At 47.3% G+C, this 22351-nt stretch overlaps 1 protein-coding gene across 1 annotated transcript in view; it reads left to right on the top strand.

Moving 5' to 3' along the window:
• The window catches only part of LOC119451034 (zinc transporter 1), an 84425-nt gene that overhangs the window by 2439 nt on the left and 59635 nt on the right, over nucleotides 1–22351 (top strand). The window contains exon 2 of the mRNA XM_037714465.2: nucleotides 17837–18119. Coding sequence (XP_037570393.2) covers nucleotides 17837–18119 — 283 coding nt within the window. The remainder of the gene's footprint in view (nucleotides 1–17836; nucleotides 18120–22351) is intronic.

Here is a 22351-nt window from a genome sequence, read left to right as displayed (position 1 = left end):
AGCATCAGTTGCGATAGCAAATTAGTAGAGCTATACTGAAGAAGGATAGGTAGTTTTATCTGCTATAAAAAACTTGGACACATTCACTTACCAACTGAATTAACCCTTTGAGGGTCGAATTTTTTAGCCAAATGTGACCCCCCAGGGTAAATTTTTTTTATAGCTGATTTAAATTTTTCAGAACCTATTTCGGAAAAAAATGGTCGTAAATTTTTTAGGGTGACAATAAAGTGAGGAAAAAATATGTTGTGTTGTATTGTGTTGTATGTTTATTCATGAATAAGAAGATAAATTCGAAAAAAAGCTTATACAAATTTTAAGAAAGGACACATTCTTATAAACATAGTTCACAAACTTAAAAAAACGAGCGCACCAGAAACCAAAACAAGCGAGAAGAAGCCTTCGTCTTATTGCCAACAAGGCGCGACAGAGCTTTTGTGGTCTCCAAAAAAGGAAAAGCAAAAACGGCAGCATCATTTGTGTATATACGCGCCTGTCGGGAACAGGTGTAATCGTGCCGCAGTGAGCAATAAACAATCAAGTAACAAGCGGTAACCCTTTGAGAGATTTGAAACCAGATAGCCATCAGTTTAGCGCGTACAACAAGTGGGAGCTGCCGCAGAAGAAAACCAAAACTTGCCACCGCGGCGCGCCTGTGCGCCTGGATGCACGAGTGATAGCCAACGCACGCCGTTGCCATAAACAAAAACAAAAACATTAAAAAAACGGGCGCAAGTAAAAAATTCCACGTGTTCCCGTCGAGTGGCAGCACACGCCAAGCGAAAGAAATGATTGAAAAAGGCGCGCTTTTTAAATGTGCAAGCGATAACGTAGATGTACGTCATGTACGTTTTTACAGTACTTGTACTACGCGCGCGACCACCTGCCACCGCGCGTAGTACAAGTACTGTAATAACCCGCGTATAATACGAACCCGAATATAATACGAGGTGAAATTTCTGAGACGAGAAATAAAAAAAAAAAAAAGTTTTACCCGTGGATAATACGAGTGAGAGAAACTTGGGGAAAAGGAAAAGATTTATTTAAATCGGACTCAGCTCTTCATTCACTGTCGTCCTCAGCTGCGCTTTCGTCGGACAATTCTTTGTCCGATAAATCTTCCCAGAGGTACTCGTCCTCTGTGCCATCGAGCGCGTTTGAGATCCCGCACTTCTTGAAAGCGCGACGCACAAGGTCTTGTGGGATGCGTCCACGATTGCCCATGCGTCCACGATCCACTCGCACAGCGTGGCTGGCGATGCCTGCTTCAGCCGCCCGGTCGGCGTCACTGCAGGTTCACCTGACCGCATCCATTCAGCGTAGCACTGCTTCACCGCATCCTTGAAAGGCTTGTTGACGCAAACATCTAGAGGCTGCAGCTGAGACGTCATCCCACCCGGGATAACGGCGAGTTCAGTTCCAGAATCGCGCAACAGCTTCTTCACTGAGTCGGCCAAATGGCCACGAAATGCGTCCAGCACGAGGATGGACGGGAACGACAACAGTGCACCGGGCCGCCTGCACCACACGGACTTTATCCAGTCGAGCACAAGACTCCCGTTCATCCACCCTTTCTCATGGCATCTCACGATGACATTTTTCGGCAGCTCACCTTTCGGCATTGTCTTGTGCTTGAAGACGACATAGGGCGGGAGCTCGCGGCCGTCTGCCGTACACGGCAACATGACGGTAACACGCGTCTTCTCGTTCCCAGTGTACCGGACATAAACTTGTTTCGAGCCCTTCTCGTGCACGGTGAGGGGCGATGGCATGTCCAGATAAACTGGCGTTTGATCAGCATTGCCGATTGCCCTAGCTGAAAGTTCTTCCTTTTGCGCAACGAAATAACGTGGCGCTGGAAAGCCACCAGTAGCTCTTCGAACGATGCCGGCAGCTCTTGCGAAATCGAAGTTCTCCGGCGCAATGAAAACCTCGCATGGCACATATAGCAATAAAATTCAATGTTTGCTCGCTTTGAAGGCGGAGCTCGTTAGGCCTTTTTCTCTCGCAAGCTCCTTAGCTTTCGCTTGCATAAGCTCCACGCTCACAGCAAGATGCGCGGCTCGCTGTTCTCGCACAAATTCCGTCAGGGCGAGTTCAATTTCCGGGAATGTCCCATTCTTCGGGCCGCGAAAACTTCTTAGCGTTCCGCTGCACGTGAAAAGCGCTCCTTCTGTCGTCGCCATCCTCGGATGCTTCCCTCGGTGACGCCAAACTGCCTCCCGGCCGCACTGTTGCTGATGTCCTCTGCTGCTAAAATTACTTTTCGCTTGAAAGCAGCCGAGTACTGCTTTTGTGGCCCCGACATCGTGCTCCTTCATTAAAAACGATGCACTTCGCGATGTGCGGTTAACGCGTGAACTGCCAAAATCCGCACTCAACAAATAAAGAAACGATGCCGTAGCCACGCTGCAATAGCGAAGTCAAGCCGTAGCCAGGCAGCAATAACAAAGCCAAGCCGTAGCCACGCAGCAATCACGAAGCCAAGCCATAGCCACAGAGCAAAAATGAAACCAAAACTTCGAGCCCAGCTTTCTGACTGAAATTTTCGTCCGGATCCGCATATAGTACGAGGCGGAAATTTGAGACGCTAATAACAGGAAAAAAACCTCATATTACAGTTAAACCTGCTTATAACGAACCTTCATATAACGAATTCCTGGATATAACAAAGTTTTTCTATTCCCCGCCGTTACTCCATAGAAGCACATGTATTTGAGACCTCTACGTAACGAAGTGGCAGCGGGAGAGCCCCTCGATATAACGAATTTTCCCCTCCGACAACCTAGAGATTTCACCCCAAATTTTGTCATTTTTGCGCGAGCAGCAACTGGAAGCACCTTCTCCGCCGTGACGGAATGCGAAGCGAGTGCAGTGCGTGCGTGTATGTGCGAGGCGGGCCTGCATCCCTCGACCCGGCGATCTTGCCATCGCGGGCGTGACCTTTCCCCCTCCCTTCATTCAAACCTGTTCCTGCCGCTTGCTGCAGCTGGTCTAGCCCGCCAAGCCGGTACTCTCTCCTTTTCCAGTTGATGTTGCCGACGCGCTGGTACACGCTGTGACACATCACACTAGGTGAGCGCGGACACGCACTCTCAAACGCTGGCGGCGTGTGGAAGCGCCGTTGGAGAAGCGAGCGAAGTGACCTTCGTGCTGTTGTCTATTGCTTCACCGCAAACTGAGCGCCGAGAACACACGGCCCGCACAAAGCTACGAGCCGCCGACGCATCTACACTGCTAGTCTCTGCCCCAACGCAGGTCGCTTTCAAGAGAAGGCCCGCGCGACCGCGTGCCGCCGCGCAGTACACAGTTGATGCCAGAGTACAGTACAACACCGCCCCGCTATACCTCCCCCCTCGCTCCCTCGCCGGTGCCTCGAGCGCAAAGAAAGAAGGCGCGGTTCCTCTCTGCTTTTCTTCCGCGTGCGAGATTCAGGGTATGGCCACGCTAGCGGCAAAAACACGCGGCAACGCGTCATGCCGCGCGCCGCAAAAGCCGCAGGAATCGGGGGTTTTCGAATCGCATGCAGAAATCGCGTGCCGCGCGAAATGGGTTCGAGACCCATTTCTGGCGGCAAATGCTGCGTGCCACGAGATGAAGAACCAATCAAGAGCGACGAGGGTGACGTCACTGAGCCATCACAACCGGACTGCCGCCGGCCCGCGCCGGGTTTTCAATCGACGATCGTCGTCTCTCGCATGAAACAACTAGCGCTCGCAGTGTTGCTCGCTCGTTCGGAGAGGGCGGGAGATCTTATCGCGCTGCCGCGCGACGAGACACGCTTGCCACGGTGGCCTCGCGGCAAGGCGCTGACGCGCGGCAACTTGCCGCCCGCAGCATGATGCGCGTGTTTTTGCCGCTAGCGTGGCCGTACCCTTAGACGCGGTCGTCGGTTCCTCTCGCATGTTTTCACTCGCATATACAGCATACGGCGCGCGGCGACTGCGTTATCGCCCTTGGGCTTTATACCAAATATCTATGAGCGAAAACCAATTTTAGGGCCACAACGCGCCATACACACCATCTTTATAGCAAACACGGATCTTTTGCTCAGCAAACACGGATCTTTGCTTATAGCAAACACGGATCTTTGGAAACTTTTGCTGGCGGAAACCGAAAATACGTCATAGTTGTCGCCCCCGGCACTTTGGGCGGCCAATGCGGTCAAGCCACCAAGCCAAGCAACATGAAAAGTCAAAATAGCCGCTCGGACCGGCGCGGGGTGACTGTTCGCGTATGATGCGGGAACGGTCCCGCAGTTGCGACGCAACAGCCGGGTTACCAATGCATTGGGTTCTATGGGAGCTGTGCCGGGACCGGCCGAAAACGACATAACAGCCGGAAAAACGCAGCCCCCGGGAACGTAACAGCGGGGTTCTACTGTAACACCATGCAACGCTACGACGCCATCGTGACGCTCGCTCTTCGTGTCCAATGCCTCGCGCTTGCGCGAAACGACACGCGTCCACGCATCCGGTACCTGGTGTGACATTCCAAGGATGAATGCTTCGACGAAAACGGAAAATGGGTGCGCGTTACAATTGAGGGCGCGTTAGAATCGAGTAAATACGGTAAGCGTTTTTTTTTCGAATTTTTGTGCCGAACCTGCATATAACGAAATCCTCATTATAACAATTTTTTCGGGAATTTGTCAATTTCGTTATATCCAGGTTTAACTGTAGTTGACATGAAGCGGAAGAAATGGAGCTGGGCAGGCTGTGTTGTGCGTAGGATGGATAACCGGTGGACTATTAGAGTTACACAATGGGTACGGAGAGAATGGAAGCGCAGATGAGGACGGCAGAAAACTAGGTGGGGTGATGAAGTTAGAAAATGATTAGGTGCAAGTTGGATTCAGCTAGCGCAAGACAGGGGTCCCGTATTTACTCGATTCTAACGCGCCCTCGATTCTAACGCGCACCCGTTTTCCGTGACGATTAAAACAAAAAAAAGTCCTTTACAGTACCGCGCACCTCATGCTTTCAAACAGAAATACAACTGTCTCTCATTTGGAAACACAGATTTCCTCCCAATGCAATGAAGTTGCGATAAATAAAAAAAGTCGCAGTTTCGCCCGAAAGGCAAACCATCGAATGCAATAGCAAATTAGTAGACCGCTATACGAAGTAAGGATAGCAGTTTTATCGGCCGTATAGACTTGCAAACATTCGCTTACTGTTTAAATAAATTAACAAGCACGCTGTCACGCATGTACAAGCAAAAATGAACACATCTCGCTCGTTCTGCGGAAATGAACTATCAAAACGCTCGAGTGACGAAGTGCGGTGAGCCAATGGACCGTCGTGCCATCATGCCTCTCGCTTCAACGTTACCTATATGCGGTGAAAACACGGCGCACCGCGAACTTTCCCCGTCGCAGATTGCTTTCAAGATAGGGCCAAGGCGATCATATCGCCGAAGTGGATCGTCGCAGATTACGTCCTGCTTCGGTCCACTGAAACTGTTCCGCATTGCTTTGCTGACGAAAATCCTCTCCTTCTGTTTGCGCCAATCCCGAACGCCCGTGATGCGGCCCGATTTCCGTCCGTCTCCGCACACATGATCACTTTCCTTTTAAATGCGGCATCATGAACTCAGTACTTCATGCTGATAGAGCTGACGCAGAGAACGTGAAGACAGACGGTTCATTATTGCCTAAGCACGTGTACTGCAGCATATGGAGGAAGCTACGGTAGCTAGGCTCGACGTGCGTGCGAGGCGGCCATTTTGAAATGTCGACGGCTATAGACCTTTTCACAAACTGGCGTTTTAGCAGCGCCATTGCCCGACACGGGCGACGTCTACCGTCAGAACATGTTATGTCGCCATTTTGAACTGTGAGCCTTGCGAGAGCAGGCCGGCCGCACTTCGGTTGCGTGATCTTCGCCGGCCGAGCATTATTTCGATTGTTTTCTTCCGCCTCGCTTGTCTTGCGCCGCTTGACTTGTTACATGTTTCACGTGCTCGCGTGAGCACTCAGTGTGGTGTGCCATGGCAACAGCAAGCCCAGCCAGTGGATGTGGTGTTTCGTCGTCGGCAGCCGCGTCTGCTTCGTCGAGACCTGGCGTGCTAATCAGCGGTATATATCATTGTTATTGCTGGGCACATGTGACCATAGTCGTTGCTTGAATCTGATCACCATTACGTTTTGTGGTTGAGGGTTGCCTCATTTAGCGAAAGCGGGCGCGTACGTATCTGTCGGGCAATGCTTAGAACCAGGCGCCGGCGGCCCGACGACGCGTGTCAGTGGTTGGTAGATATGCGGTGGTTACTCCATACGCTTCCGACACAACTCAACAGCTCAATCATGCAAAATTTATTGGATCTGGTGCAGTGCAGGGTGATTATAACCAAATGTCGAAGCAGAAGCGTGGCGCTCGAGCAGTGCAGTATCTGCAGCGAACCAACGCGTGACAGTGATCACAGATGCCATCGCAACTGATACAGCCCAGGTGCTAGATTTTGTAATTGCCTTTATGGACAGGGCTGCGCAGTGTGCGTGTGAACGCAGAGACAATGTTTTGGTGGACACAAGGGCTGCATACATCTTACATAGGACACGATTTTTCCAGATCGTTGCGAAGTGTATTTACCGACTAGTTCTCTCGCTGAGTGCTTCAGTTTGTTTTATACCGGTGTCACACGGCCATTTTGATAGCGATCGAGACCGATCTGGATCAGAATGTTCGACCGCGATTGGCTCCATTCCGCAGATTGAGCAATGAAGCCAATCGCGACCAATAAATTCGATCCAGGTCGGGCTCGATCACGATCAAAAGTGCGCCGTGTGACTCCGGTATTAGGCACTGGAATGAAGTGGTGTTTAAAAGAATAACAAATGTAGCTTCTGTCACTACATCTGAGAAAATATTGCATAGAGGAGCTGACAATTCTCGCAACCTACAATGAAATGTGCCGAAAATTGTTTCCCAAATTGAGAATATGGGGATTAGAGCTATCCTTACCTATTTTTGAACCAAACTTGATAAAATTTGGCATGCTTGTTTAGTTTCTTCTCCTGATTCTAAAAATGCAGTTATTTTTTCTGTATGTTGATTATTTCATTACATAATTAAGAAAATGTCTTTTGTTCTTACTGCAATAGACAAATAACAACCACACGAAAATATACAAATAACATATGGATCAATTGCAGAAAGCACGAGACTCACAACATAGGAAGCACTTTTATGATTGGGTCAATACCTCTTATTTTAGAGTACACTGAACCTTATTGTTTTGAATATGGCCATGCATTTGGTCGCACAAAAGACCAATTTTAAAAATTTTAAACGCAATATCTTGAAAAGTGCTTCCTATGATGTGTGCTCCAAACAGCTAGCTTCATGCTGCAAAATGAATTATTATTCTATCTGTGATGGCTACTGGTATATTACAGTAAATGTATTGCTGGTGTGCAAAATTAGTATTTTGCGGAAATGAAGAAAAACTAATCTCCCACACTATAGTGTTAAAACTAATATATTATGGTTTAAATATTGACACATGTGATAAGAAACTTGGTAAATCAAGAGAATAATAGATGCAGAATCCAAAAATGCAATTTTACCAAGCTCGATTTTTTGGTAATTTTGTAGGCCTAAAGACCCATGTCCCTCCTTAACTGATGTATGCATTGGTTCATATTAGACTGAAATGCTAAATCCTCAGGTGATGCAGGAAACCGGTGAAGTGTGAACATACCACATCTGCAGTGGTCTTGTGGAGTGTTGTGACAAATGTCGTGGAGTGCTAGACCGGGACATACTATAGTCCCCAAAATCATTATTTTCCGCTGGTTGTTTGTGCTCCCAGCATAATTGAAGTACAGCGCTTTTGAGTTAAGACAGGCACACAACATAAACACGAGCCCAGACAAGGCACTTCCTCATCTGTGCTCGTGTTTCATTTCATTTCATTACCTTAAAAGCCCCATAAGGGCATTACATAAAGGGTGGGCGTACATATATTTATTATACATCAGTTTAAGGATCACAGAGCACAAGTTTTAAATACAACACACATGAAAATTAGGTACATAATTCCATCTGGGGGCCGCATTCTGAAACGTTCCATTTTGGCGATATTTCGCCTAGGCGAAAGTCGCGTTCAATAAGTCAACCGACTGCTTACCCGTGACGTCAGCATGCACTACCAACACGCGCTCTCAAACGCTTCGCAAAACACACAAGAGGGCGCACCATGCGAGTGCAGAGTGGCTCGGGTGTATTGTTTTCGAATGTATCGGCCGCAGTACGACACAGGCGTGTTCGTTTATTCAGTACATGTCGGGAGCACGCACTGACACCGTGACGTCAAAATGACGTACACCGGAACTACTAGGTGGTGCGAGTTCTTTTCCGGTTCTGCTCAACCAGCCAATGAGCGCGCGCCTGAAAGGGAAAAAAGAAATTTAAATGAAACGTTTTAGAATACGGCCCTAGTACACACATAGATAGCATATCCCGTACATTTTTTTAAATTCTGAAAAATGGTCTGTTAGTTTTTGCATGAATGTAGGTGTACAGGTTATGGTGGCAATTTGGTGGGGCAGGTTGTTCCAATCTGTTGCTGCGCGAAAAAAGAATGAGCCGGAAAAAGTGGTAGTAACCAATCGTAAAATATTCCGTGAACATCTTTGCGCGCTTTTTTGCTTAATCTCCTTCCTCTTATTTGCTGTTATGCTTTGGCAATATGTGCTTTGTTTTGTTTTTTAGTTCAGCCACTGTACAGTTGTGTTAGATTTATGCTTGAGTTGTTTCCATTGTACTCAACAGCTCATTGTTACATTGCCCCCCTTACTCATGCCCGACAGGGCCTGTAAGGTGTTTTCTGAATAAAATAAGTGCTAGGGCGACCAACTTGGTACGCGTGTCGAGCGTGATGTGATATACGGGCAGCAGGAATAATGTATGGTGGTTGGTTAAGTGAAGTATGATAAAAACTTATGAAAAAGAAGGAGAGTTGAGATGGTGATGCGATTAGCGAGTGTAACCAAACCGGATTCTTTCTATAATGACGACACGCTGACATACAGTGAAGTAAAGTGAATACAGTAAAACCTCGATAATTCGAAGGTCGCCGGGCGACGAAAATTGTTCGAATTAAGCGGATTTTCGAATTAACTGATATGAATAAAAAATAGGAAACAAGTAAGCACTTGCCGCAAAAACAAATCACTTTTATTTTCCATGTCGGAGAAAGATTACTCGAAGTAATCACTGATGCGGGATTACTTGGCGCGGTAGTTCGCTGGCCCAAGTGCCATGCTCTCCAGCTGGCTCGCAACACGTAGCATATAAATATCACCTGTACAGCACTCAACAAAGCTACGGACGATGTTCACGCAATCGATAACTGCCACTAAAGCGGGCGTGCGGGACTTCAAAAATGCACTGTCAGGGTTCCCATTGAGTCCATTCATTTTCGCAACCGACTTTGCAGCAGTGTTGCCAGGTCCGATGAGGCGGCGTAGCCAAAAGCTAGAGAAGTTGTAGCCGAAATGTAGCCAAACAGAAAAAAAGTGCAAAATATTTCGTAGCCAAATATAGCCATTTTTATTTGCAATTTTATTTGTGTGTACATTTTCACATTCGACTACAGCAATCCTTTTTTGCACAACCCGTCGTAACAAAATGTCCGTGCCGCCATGACGGTCGGCGCTTTACATCAACAACAGCGACATCATGCTTGATAAGAACACTTTTTGGTTGGGCCCGGAAGCTCTCAAGTTCTAGAGAATCACCGCAGAAGGTGAAATCAGTGCTTTTATTTTATCACAGATAGTACTAAGGTATTATTTTTGGTTATTTACAGTAATATTAACTACAAACTCTGCTTTTTAGCTGTCATGAATGCAAAATAATGTTTAGCATCATCAATCTCACGTCATCTGTGCCTACGGCGTAGAAGTTCAGCTGTTCAGCGATCTGCAACAGCGACGTGCTCACGGCTTCTTTTTGAAGAGCTAAAACAAGTCTTTCGAGCTACGATATCTCGCGTTATTTGTCGCATTGTTCTATCTTGTTTTCTCTTTTTTTTTTTTTTAATTAGCTTGTGCCGGATTAGCTGGGACACACACTACCTATATGGTGTCACTTTACATCAACCTGGCTGCCATCTTTGGTCTCTCGCACGCCATGAACATGCGTTAAAAAAAGGGACAGGCAACAGATGCCACTCACTGCCTGAATCTGTGTAAGCGGAGCTTTAAAACATTACTGCGCAAACCGGCACACTAGTGTAAGAAGCGTGCAGTCGTTTTCGGCGACGAGCACGTCCCGAACTACCTCGCTCGAAAGGGTAAAAGCCGCGATGGCGCACAAAGAGCAATGGTAAACAACAAATTGATAACAGTGGTAATGCTGTGAAAACGGGTTACTGGCAAAAAGCAAACCATGTTAATGGCTAATAAAGTTTTAGAATAGGGGTCCGTAGAGTTTGGGGCCTGAAAGAGAAATTTGCGGGTGTTAGCGTTGGGGCATGCAGGAATGAAGAGTTTTGGAATAGGCATTTTGCGTTTGCCGATAGCGTGTTGCGTTTGCAGCGTCACTATGGGGTCAAAGAAAAGCTGTTATAAATATTAAAATAAAATATACCATTTCATGATAAGAATAGTAATTTAGACTTTCGTGTTTTCGCCTTTAATTACAATTTGGAACGTATTCTATTAGCAGCGTGCAACTTGTTGCGCTTTACCAACCAACTTTACGCAGCTTCACCCAGCAAGCAATCCATGATAGGCCTACGAGCCATGAAATGGACAATTGAATTCGGAATCAGTGGCGCATAATGAATCAATGTTCATTACACATGCTAGTTGAGAAAAAGCGATAACCGCAAACACTTCTTCTAGCGTACGAACTTCACGCAATACCACGAATCGAGCCCAGTTTTGTGTTAGGTTAGAGCCGTCGCTTCGATGGGCGCCGCCATGCTTTTGGGGCAGCTTTTAGGGATCCCACTAAATCGATGAAGTAGTGTGCCCGACACTAAACCTAAACACAGTTTCCGTCTTGCGCATGCACAGTGGCTTCGACGCTATTTCTTTGGGGCCCCAATACGTTTGAGGCCCCTATTCTAAAACTCTAATAATTGCTGGGGTTTTACGTGCCAAAACCACGATATGGGAGCCATGACGCAGTGGGAGACTCCGGATTAAGTTTGACCACCTCGGTTTCTTTAACGTACACCTAAATCTAAATACACGGGTGTTCCTGCATTTCGCCTTGATTGAAATGCGGGCGCCGTGGTCGGGAATCAAACCCGCGTCCTCGAGCCAGCCACGAGGCCGGTGGGAATCAAACCCGCGCACGCACACACGCACAGCTACGAGGCCGGCTTAGCCAGCTAAAACACAGTCTTCGAGATTTGCTTGTACCCGAGCAGAGCCACCTCTGGAGCGTGGATTAGGGTGCCACTTATAGCCCAAACACAGCCAAGTCGCAGATTTTCAGTAGCCCAAATATAGCCACATAGCCAACTCGTCCAAGTCGACGCCAAAAAAGTTTTCCCGTAGCCCAATTTGGCTATATATAGCCAAACCTGGCAACACTGCTTTGCAGACGAATTGAGACCCCAAAGTTCGATTTTCCAGACTAAATCGCTCCTTCCGAGGGTGCGACTGTTTTCACAACAAATCCGTGCAGGGGCGGGGCCTTGCCTCGATGACGTATCACCATTTTTTTTTCCCCTCTCTGTTTGGCGCCGTGGTCGGTGTGTGGCGCCTCAGTTCGGATCAACAAAACAACGCACGCCGCGAATATGATACGCGCGCCAACTTATCGCTCACGTGGAATGAGCTGATCCGAATTGAGGCTCCGCACACCGACCGTGCTGCCAAACAGAGAGGAAAAAAAAAGAAAATGGTGATACGTCATCGAGGCGAGGCCCCGCCCCTGCACGGATTTGTTGTGAAAACAGTCGCACCCTCTTTTCGAGCCGCGCTACCTAATCTTGGAGGCCGCCATGTTGGATTGGATTCCAGTGGCTCGCTCTATAGCCTCCAAGATTGGGAGGCGCCCGCTATCCTTGGAGGACTACACTTTTTCTTTTTTCTTTATACCGCATTTACTCGATTCTAACGCGCCCTCGATTGTAATGCGCACCCGTTTTCCGTGATGACAAAAAAAAAGCTCTTTACATTACTACGCACCTCATGCTTTCAAGCAGAAATACAACTTTCTCTCATTTGTAAAAACAGATTTCCTCCCGATGCACTGAGGTTGCAATGAATAAAAGAAGTCGTAGTTTCACCAGAAAAGCGCAGCATCGAATGCGATAGCAAATTAGTAGACCGCTATGCGAAGTAAGGATAGCAGATTCATCGGCCGTATAAACTTTCAAACATTCGCTTACTAAATAAATTAATTAACAAGCACGCTGTCACGCGTGCACAAGCAAACATAAACACATCTCGCTCGTTGACCGTGGAAATGAACTGTCAAAACACTCGAGTGATGAAGCGCGTCGAGCAAATTGACCTTCGTGCTATGATGCCTCTCTCGTCAATGCGACCTCTAAGCGGCAAAAACACATCACGCGGCGGACTTTCCCCGTCGCAGATTGCTGTCAAGATAGGGCCAAGGCGATTGTATCGCCGAAGTGGATCGTCGGCGATTACGTCCTGCTTCGGTTCACTGAAACCGTTCCGCATTGCTTTGCTGGCGAAAATCCTCTCCTTCTGTTTGCGCCAGTCCCGCACGCAAGTTTCGGATTCTCTGAACGCCCGTGATGCGGCCCGATTTCCGTCCGTCTCCGCTCACATGATCACTTTCCTTTTAAATGCGGCATCATGAACTCAGTACTTCAGGCTGATAGAGCAGACGCAGAGAACGTGAAGACAGACGGTTGACTATTGCCTAAAAAAAAAAATTAAATTATGGGGTTTTAGGTGCCAAAACCAGTTCTGATTATGAGGCACGCCGTAGTGGAGGACTCCGGAATTTGGAGCACGTGTACTGCAGCATATGAAGGAAGCTACGGTAGCTAGGCTAGAGAGTAGCTAGGCTAGGGTGGCTAGAATGGAGGGGTGTGAATACTGGCGGCACAAACGTGACCCCCCAGTGCACCGATGCTGCGGGGCAGCGCTGTTGACCGAGGAGCAGTAAGGCATGTGGTTGAAATCAGCGTGTCGCCAGCCTCGGGTATCGCGCGCTTTTTGCGAGCGTCAAAGATTACATCTTTATCATGAAATCAACGTTTTATCAGCCCACATTATTATTCCTGTGAAATTTTACGGGTCCAGTTCGCCTTGCATGGACAGATTCAAGCGCATTTTTTTTTTCGTGCACATTTCGTGAAGAGGCTCAGGATCATCAGGGCTGGGGCTTCGAAATAATTTGGACCACTTCGGGTTCTTTAATGTGCACTGACATCATACGGCACACGGGCGTCTTGCATTTCGACTCCCTCAAAATGCGACCGTCATCCTCGAGGTCAGCAGTAATCACCCTATGTGTGCCGTAGGGCCTGTAAACTGCAGTCGTTACCCGATTACTTCTCGACGTACAAACCACTTTTGCCAGCACTTGCAGACCTGTAGCATGTCCTTTCAACGCTCAAATAAGCAATTTCCTATGATTGCAGACAGCAACAGATCTGGTCATGAAATCGTTTATTCAAGTGAGGAAAACAACTATCGGAAAATTTTATCTACAACATGCAAGATTTCAGTGTTTTTAGTTTATTCTCACTGCCCTGCTGATTGACACCTTTAAGCAAAAAATGAATCCTTGTGATGCTATAAAAACGTATAACTGATGCTGTCGGGGCAGCAGAGTGCTATTGGCAACCAATTTTTGGCACATCACCAATTGATCGACTGCATAATCTCTGCCACAGCTTTGGCATGCAAATGTGTTAGACTGAATGCACGAGTGAGTTTGTTTTCAAGGGCATTGACCAGCTTGTAGAATGATTCTGATGGATATAAAAGGCCCCAAGGTCCCTTTTGTTTGTTCTTTAGATTCCACAACGGTTTCCTTGTGAAGCTGCCCAGCCAAGTAGATGCTACAGCTGGCAAGTCCTTCTCCAATGAAGAACACTATGATTTTGGTTAACACAACAGGCGGCGTTTCATTCATTGCAAACTCTGCAGTCTAATAACGAGCAATCTTGTTTTGTTTAAACTTCTGCAGTGACCACAGTTCCGAAGGTCGCTTAAGCTCGAAAATGAATAATTCTTCTGCGACTGGATTGGGCATTCCATCCCGCTGTATATTTGCAGCCTTGTCTGCTTGTGGGCATTCCCCCATCGTGTCAAGACAAGTGCCGCTTCTTTTGTAAGGTAATAATAATAATGACGACGATGATGATGATAATAATAATAATAATAATAATAATAATAATAATACTTTTTTTCTAATCAGAGAGTCGAATATCTAGTGCGGGCATACAGGGTCACAGAAGGCGGAACTACAAATGTATTTTGGCAAGTTCGTAAATACTGTGTGCATGGTGTCTTCCGAGAGGGCAGGAATGCGATGTGGTATCAAGACTGCAGTTCCATTAATAAAGTCGCGAACGATAAACCTAGAGGCAATAGAAAAAAAAAACAGAAGGTGGTGATCAGATTGAGCTAGCGTGAAATGCCTCGTGAATAATTTTATGATGGGCATGCCGCGATGATGCTGTACAACACGCTATGTATCGCGAGAAACACCCCAAAACAGGCGACGAGATCAACCGACGGCGAAGGCACGGAGGTGAGGCCGGCAGGCCGGCGCGGCTAAGCTTACCGCGCCGCGAGCAGCAGCGCCACATTTGCCCTGGTGGCATCGGTGTGCAAGGGGGTCACGCGCGCCCGAAGGAAAGTGCCGCCGGTATTCACACCTCCCCATTCTAGCCACCCAGCTAGGCTCGACGCGCGTGCAAGGTGGCCATTTCGAAATGCCGACGGCTATATGGTAACGCAGATTAAGGATCGTACTCTATTCTTAACGCGCACACAATTTTTTACCTGTTTTGTCGGAAAAAAAGTGCGCGTTAGATTCGAGTAAATACGGCATATGCGGTCAGCACTATCATCATAACCATTTATTGTGGGATGTTTTCTTTATTTTTCTCTGAAGTTTCGGTTGCTATTTTGAACGTGGCGCGTACACTGAGCAGATGTCTCGGAGACCCATGTCTCAGTGATTGGCGCTGCCTCCTGTGTCTTCGCGAGAGCTAAGCGGTGCGAAGCTCGTTTCTCCATGGCGAACTCCGTTGGTGGAGATCGCCAACGCGGTGACGCTCGTGTCGACTGTGCACGGAGACGTCACTGCTGCGCAAATCCATGCAAGTCTGATCCCCTCCAAGCGTATTATTAGAGATTTTTTTAATCCGCACTAAGGGGCCTAATAATTTTTTTTTTTCCGACTGAACGAGTTTTTCGGACAATTTTTCAGTCCCCGCGAGCTCGGAAAATTGGTTGGCGACTGTACGAAGCGCCCTAACCTAATAGCCGCACGTTGCCGCCAGCCGGAAACTACGCATTATCCGAATAGAGCCGCGCGGGCCATTCAAATCTGGTAAACTTGCATTGAAAATGACGGGACCGCTCAAATTCTTCGAATTAACTGAGTTCGAATTATCGAGGTTTTACTGTACGTTGAATGGATGAACCTTATGGCATGGTTTTGCACCGATTCAAGTGCGCTGATTAGATATGCTTGATAAGGACTCCATACGGCACATGCATATTCGAGTTCAGGTCTGATTATGCTTTTATAGGCTAGCAATTTCACATGCTTGGGCATGGTTTCCTTTTAAGGAACCAAGAGATTTATTAGAAGATGAAATGACGTTAGTAATATATGCGCTCGAAGTCAAGTCATTAGTAAGGGTAACACCACGGTATTTGTAAGACTGCGCAGTTTCTACGTCTATGTTGTTTATTGTGTATGGGTAAGCGTGTGGGTTACGTCGCCGGGAGAATACCACTTTACATTTACTATTTGGGTTAAGTGTCATTAACCAGCAATCGCACCATTGTAGAAAGTGGTTAATATACTCCTGAAGGGAGATTTGGTCAGACATGTTAGTAATTGTTTGGTAAACGATGCAGTCATCTGCATACATGCGAATATGGCAGGATACATGCAGAGGTAAGTCGTTTATTACGAAAAGGATAGGCCCGAGGACAGATCCTTGTGGAACTCCAGAAGTTACCAATAGGGAAACAGATGGGCTGTGTTTAATATGTGGAACTCTGCAGTGCTGTATTTTAATTATGGGCTGTGAGATAAGGTTGTATCAAGGGTGCAACATAGAAACTCCGCTCACAAGCTACAGGCAGGGGGGTGGGAGATGGCAACAGCTGACTTTCTCGTTGCCAGTACAATAGCACCAGGTGGCGCTGATTGCAGATGGCTCTTAGAGTTACTGTATATGCTACCAAAGGTAGCAGAGTTGCGCGTCTGATTTCTAAATGCCGCTCGGGCCTCCATTGGCAGAACGCCATCACGTGGGTTTCAAGCAACCGCGCACTGCGGAGAAGCTGGCGCTCGGGCCACTTTTTTATATGTCCCGCCGCCACCGCTTTCTTGCAAGTGTGGTTGTGATACCAAGTGCCTGCTGCTAGGTGGGTGCTAGGTACATGTTTACAGCAAATCTGTATCAGAGGTTAAATACGAGTAGTGGGAAATTAATTCATCAGTTCTTAGAAGATGTTGAGAGCTTTGGAACATAACTAGGTTTTTGACCTCATTATGCTCTGTACAGTTTTCTGTGTGAAAGAGAACATGATCTTGATACAGCATACTATATCAAAATATTTGGCTTAGTTGTGGAGTGATTGTTTTTTATATAAGTACACACTTTGTCTCGCTGAAATTTTCATTATCTAAATTCACTAAAAGATGTTGGACTTGCAGATAGTGCTTTTTCGTTCACAGGCTAGAACAGAATGCTGTACTGCTCAGTCACATATTTATCTCTGGCATTCTGATTTTAAAGCAACAAACAGTTTTTTAAGCAAAGAAAACATATGTTAGGTTGATGGGTGTTTGCTTGCCCCCAATTCCAACGTTTATCCAGTTTTGAATAAACCGTATTTTATGTTGAAGCTTAGACGGTCCCTTTTTTTTTTTTTTTTTTTTGTAGCTCTCACTCTGAACTTATTGCAGGATATGCGAGCCCAATAACATAACATTATCAACACAGTCTTTGAGACTGGTAGGAGTGCGATCTGACGTTACCGTCGTGATGAATGAAAGCTGCATTTGGCTGACATATCTAGAATACTCAGTTTGCCCCTACGTTATCAGAGCAGCGTTTTTTTTTTCCCTCTCTCTCTTTTTTTTCGTGACTATGGTGTCTAGTCGGCAATTTTGAAGTGCCCTGTATGCAATTGGGCAGAAACGTGGTTCACAAGCGTTGGAAAAGCATTCGAAAAGCACCCACGAGTGATCGGCGATACGCTAGGCATGCCGCCTGGACGAACAAAGTGTGGCTTTGCCGCATAGCTTTGATTGCTTGACAGGCAAGGTGGTGGACCTACGCGCGACCTTTGGTAGCATATACAGTAGTAACTCTAACGGCTCTGTGCCCACCTGAACAGGGAATGAACACAGCCAGAAGCATGTTTGAAATACTGACTTCAATGTCCACTTATGTAAGAGCCTTGGTATAAATGGATAATGATTTCTGGGGGGGCTTGTTCAGAAAGTGCGTCTCGCAGGATTTGGCAACTGCAGCAGCTCATTTTCTGCTCGTGCGTTAGTCTTTTTTTGACGTCTGCCAGTGCCACAGCTCGAAATGTTTTCGTATTCTGAGTGCTGTCACGTTGATACTAGTGGGGGTAAAGCTTGCTGCAGGATAGGTTGACCTACAGCATTGCACTGACACTGCGCAGAGCACGGCCACAGCCACAGCAGGGGCCACCACCACAGCCTGCCCACGGTGGAGGAGGTTGTACTGCAGGGCCTCGAGGAGGACATCAACGACAACCGCTTCCGCATTGGGGGTGACGAGGGCCGTGGCACGGCACCATCTTCAACAGGTGGCCAGCTCAACATCCGGGGCGTCTACCTTCACATCCTGGCTGATGCCCTCGGCTCAGTGGTGGTCATCATCAGCTCACTGGTCATCTGGCTCACCACTTGGGAGCAGCGGTACTACGTAGACCCTGCCCTCAGGTGAGTGCACACCAACAAGGCGGCACCTTTACTCTACCAGTCCGTTAAAGCTGCGAGAAATTAATATTGCTCCATGGTGCTATTTGGTGAGACCAGTTTAGTTTTCTTCATTGGAAAACAATGTGTCAAGTCGGGTTCGGGTCAGTGCACTTGATCCTCCCCGGTTGTCGTCGGGCATGTCTCATACAAGGCTGATCGGAGAGCCAGCCGAGGCACACAGCACTGTTTATACATTGTTGTGCAAATCAGCACTTTGGTCTGCAGCGAAGATTGAGGCAAAATGCCTTGTGAGGTGTATAATAAAGCGTGAGGTTTTGTAAGCATGAATAGTTTTCATCATGCTCACCACACTATAACTGAGAAAATGTTAGCTTTCAAGCGGTCTTGCGGGAAATCTACATAAAATAGAAGAGCATGTAAAGTGGGAAGTAATGCAAGTGGCACCACTCTGGACATCAAACTGCCCTACAGGTGGAGTTTCGTGTCCAACTTTTGCCGGTCATCATTGCTGCGAATGTGATAGTCTAAATACTGTACAGTAAAACCTCGCTAATTCAAAGTCCTCCAGGCCGCGAAAACTCTTCCAGGTTAACCAGATTTTCGAATTACTTAGAAACAAGAGAAAAACTGAAAAAAAGTGGTGTAACACTCCCCGACACAAGCTTGTAATGTTTATTCTCCGTGCAGCAGCACTAGACGCCATCATTGATGCGGGATTGCATGGTACGACAGTTTGATGCACCAAGGATCATGATCTCTAGCCCACTAATCATGCGCAGCATCTCACAGCTATCATCGCTTCACTCAACAAAGCTGCGGATGACGTTCAGGGACTCAATGACTCTCGCTAAAGCAAGTGCACTAACGGCCACATAATCATCCCTGCCATCACCTACTGGCATCACACTGTGAGCTTCTTCCACGTGTATAATGTCTACATGTCTGCTTCTGTGTTCAACTACAGTAAAACCTCGGTAATTCGAAGGTCGCTGGACCGCGAAAATTCTTTGAATTAAGCGGATTTTCGAATTAACCGAAATGAACAATAAAAAAAAGAAAACAAGCAAGAACTTGCCGCAAAAAGAAATCACCTTTATTTTTCATGTCTGAGAAAAATTACTCAAAGTAATCACCGATGCGGGATTACTTGGCGCGCTGGTTCGCCGCCCCTAGTGCCATGCTCTCCAGCTGGCTCAAAAAACGTAGCATACAAATATCACCCGCGCTGCACTCAACAAAGTTGCGGACGATGTTCACGGAATCGATAACTGCCGCGAAAGCGGGCGTGGTGGTGCTTGACTCCAAAAATTTGGACTTGCTGGATATTCCGGACTTCAAAAATGCACCATCAGGGTTCCCATTGAGTTCATGCATTTTCGCACCCAATTTTTCGGAAGAATTGAGATCCCAAAGTTCGATTTTGCGGACTAAATCGCTCTTTCCGAGCCGAGCTACCCGCGCGAGACTAAATACCGACCACAACATCGCCCAAGGTTAGCGGTATAGAAAACGTCATGCTGGCAACTCTGGGCTGCTCACCAAAACTAGCTCTTTTATATACCCAGAATGGAGGCCGAAAATCCCTAGTCATGTCGACCAGTTGAACAGGCGAAGTGAAACTGGCTGTGCATATTTTTTCGCTGTTGCCCATATGATTAATGATGGACCCGCCTATGCGCATTGTTCTGCTTATAATATTTACTGTGTTTGTTTGTTTGTTTTAGCCAGGATTGCGTTATCTCGCGAGCGCTCACATGAATTCACGGGTAGATTGTTAAGACTGTCAACAACTTCATCTTCGGCGATGCCTTATGTCTTGTGTGGCATGTGCGATCATTTGGATGAATCGTCTTGGTGGCGACGATTGTTGACCCTTTTTGTCTATGTAAGTGGTCGATTGCGCGTGATAAGGAATCGGTTAGTCGCATTAACCTGTGTGTGTGTTTATTTGACCAGAAATTTAGTTCGCTCCGCGGTAAAGCTTCAGGCTCTTTCTATGTTCTCAAATTGCGCAATCTGTTCACATCTGTGCGCCCACTAACCTCATGATTCCAAAAAAGTCACGTTAGAAACTTCATCTTTCCGTTTTCTTGAACCAGTAAGCTGTTGTCGGTGAGAACTACGGGAAGTCCGCGTGGCAGGTCGAAAAAGTAAGGCGACTTTTGCAATGCACCTGTAGATCGTCAGCGCGTTTGTCAACGCAGGTTATAGGCTGACTTTATTTGAACTTGCGAATCGATAAGTCGCGCAGTGTGTCCTGCTATGAAATGCAAAATATGCAAAGGCACAAACGGAACCGAGATCGAGTTTTCTCAGACGTGCAAAATTTTTACAATAATCGGTTCAGGTCAGCCTGCTAGCTGGAATCATGCAGTGCTGATGACATGCTGATTGCAAAATAAACTGCACCACCATAAGCTTAGCAACTGCCTTTGCTAAATGTGTTGAGCATCGACAAGATCGAACGACCTACAAAACGCTGATTTACGCACAGCAATATATGTCAAGGACGGGTGGGCTGGGGCAGGAAACTAAGAAACCGCCACAACAAACAGGTGGGAGGGCAGGTAGGTGAATGGCTTTGAAGTCTACGCAGAAACAAATATAGGAATGCTAGGTGCCGCCACGCCGTTCAAAAATCAGGTGAATGTTGAAGAATGCGACAGTGACTAACGTAACAGAAAATAGTTTTAAGAATGGGGGGGGGGGGGGACCGCATAAAAGGCGTCAAGAACGAGTCGAGAGAGCGTCTCGTCACTGCCCGATCGCTCAACACCAGACGGCCGTGGCCAGTCGCTTAGCTGAGGCTCACCTACCCTGTCGTAACACGTGCTAACTTAGATTTCTCATAAATAAATGCAACATAGTTTCATTTCTCTTCAGCAAGCAAGTGTAAACTTTGCGCCCACGTTCATCTCCTGCGTGCACACACGTTGAAATCTGGCGCACGGCACGTACGAGGAGGGGGAGGCGATAAGAAGGCGAGCGCGGCACGCAGTCTCGTGACTTCATTAGGGACATTCAGGGACATCTCCGCCTCGAAAATCTAGGGAACCGCACAAGACGAGATCTGGCAACACTGGTGTGTTCTGGTGGGGATATAGGGTGTGTTTCAATACTCGCCTTATACGGCTAAATAGACAGCTAAGCGGACGGCGGCCATCTTAAGTCTCGTTCCAATTCTCACGAAGATGTCAAAGTAGACAGCATCGTGAAGAAGTCAACAACGATGCAGGCTACTTTCCTGTCTAAACAAGATGGCGACTGAGCAGGACGTAGAAACTTGTAGAAACTCGACGGAAAGGTAGTCTGCGCACACAAAACCGTAGACACGCTTTTCTATAACCTTGATGTAAGTCACATCATGTTTTTCATAGGTTCACAGGCGAAAATACCTAAAATACAGAACTAATGTGTGCTTTTCTCAACTTTCTTTTTGTCGCCGCGAGGTGGCGTAACGTCGCAGAAGCGTGTTCCAGACGGCTCGAAACGCGTTCCATTACTTGTCCTCGAAGCTGTCTTGGCTGTCTTCGTAGACGTCAAAGTAGACTGTCTACGATGATGGAAAGAATTGGAACACAGCCTTAGTCGCTCCCGAGCTACCCAATCTTGGAGGCCACCATGTTGGATTTTGCACTGGCTTGGATTCCAGTGGCTCGCTGTATAGCCTCCAAGATTAGAACGCGCGCTATCAATAGAGAGCTCGCGCAATCCTCCAGTCTCGGAGGCCATGCCCGTTCTTCCTTGGCTGACAAAACGCTCCAGAGTACTGCACTTTTTCTTTTTTCTTAGTATATGCGCTCAGCACTATCGTTGTAACCATTTATTGTGGGATGTTTTTTTTTATTGCGACAGCAATTATATGGACACTTCAAGCGGATTTTCGCCGTCGGCGTCGCCGCCCTGAGGATCCATACAAAGTCCAAGGGCGATGAAATCATCGCCGCGCGCCCGCCGTATGTGCGAGTGACAGCGCGCGGGGGACGCGCGCTTCCATGGAGAGCGAAAGTACGGCGGAGCGTAAACGCGACTTCCTCCCTCGTGCGAAACGCCGTGGGGGTATGGGAAGGAGGGAGGAGGGGGGGGGGGGGCGACTTCTACTCTTCTAACAACCTGCGTACTTAGCGCCGGAGCGGTTTCTCGCGCACACCGTATCACAGAACACCCATACAAACTTAGAGAAGGGAAACTGTACCTTCCACAGTGCAACGAAAATAAGCGTAGCGGTGACG

The sequence above is a fragment of the Dermacentor silvarum genome, chromosome 4 (genome assembly GCF_013339745.2).
Source record: "Dermacentor silvarum isolate Dsil-2018 chromosome 4, BIME_Dsil_1.4, whole genome shotgun sequence".
Taxonomy (NCBI): domain Eukaryota; kingdom Metazoa; phylum Arthropoda; class Arachnida; order Ixodida; family Ixodidae; genus Dermacentor; species Dermacentor silvarum.
This window is presented reverse-complemented; position numbering and strand designations above follow the sequence as displayed.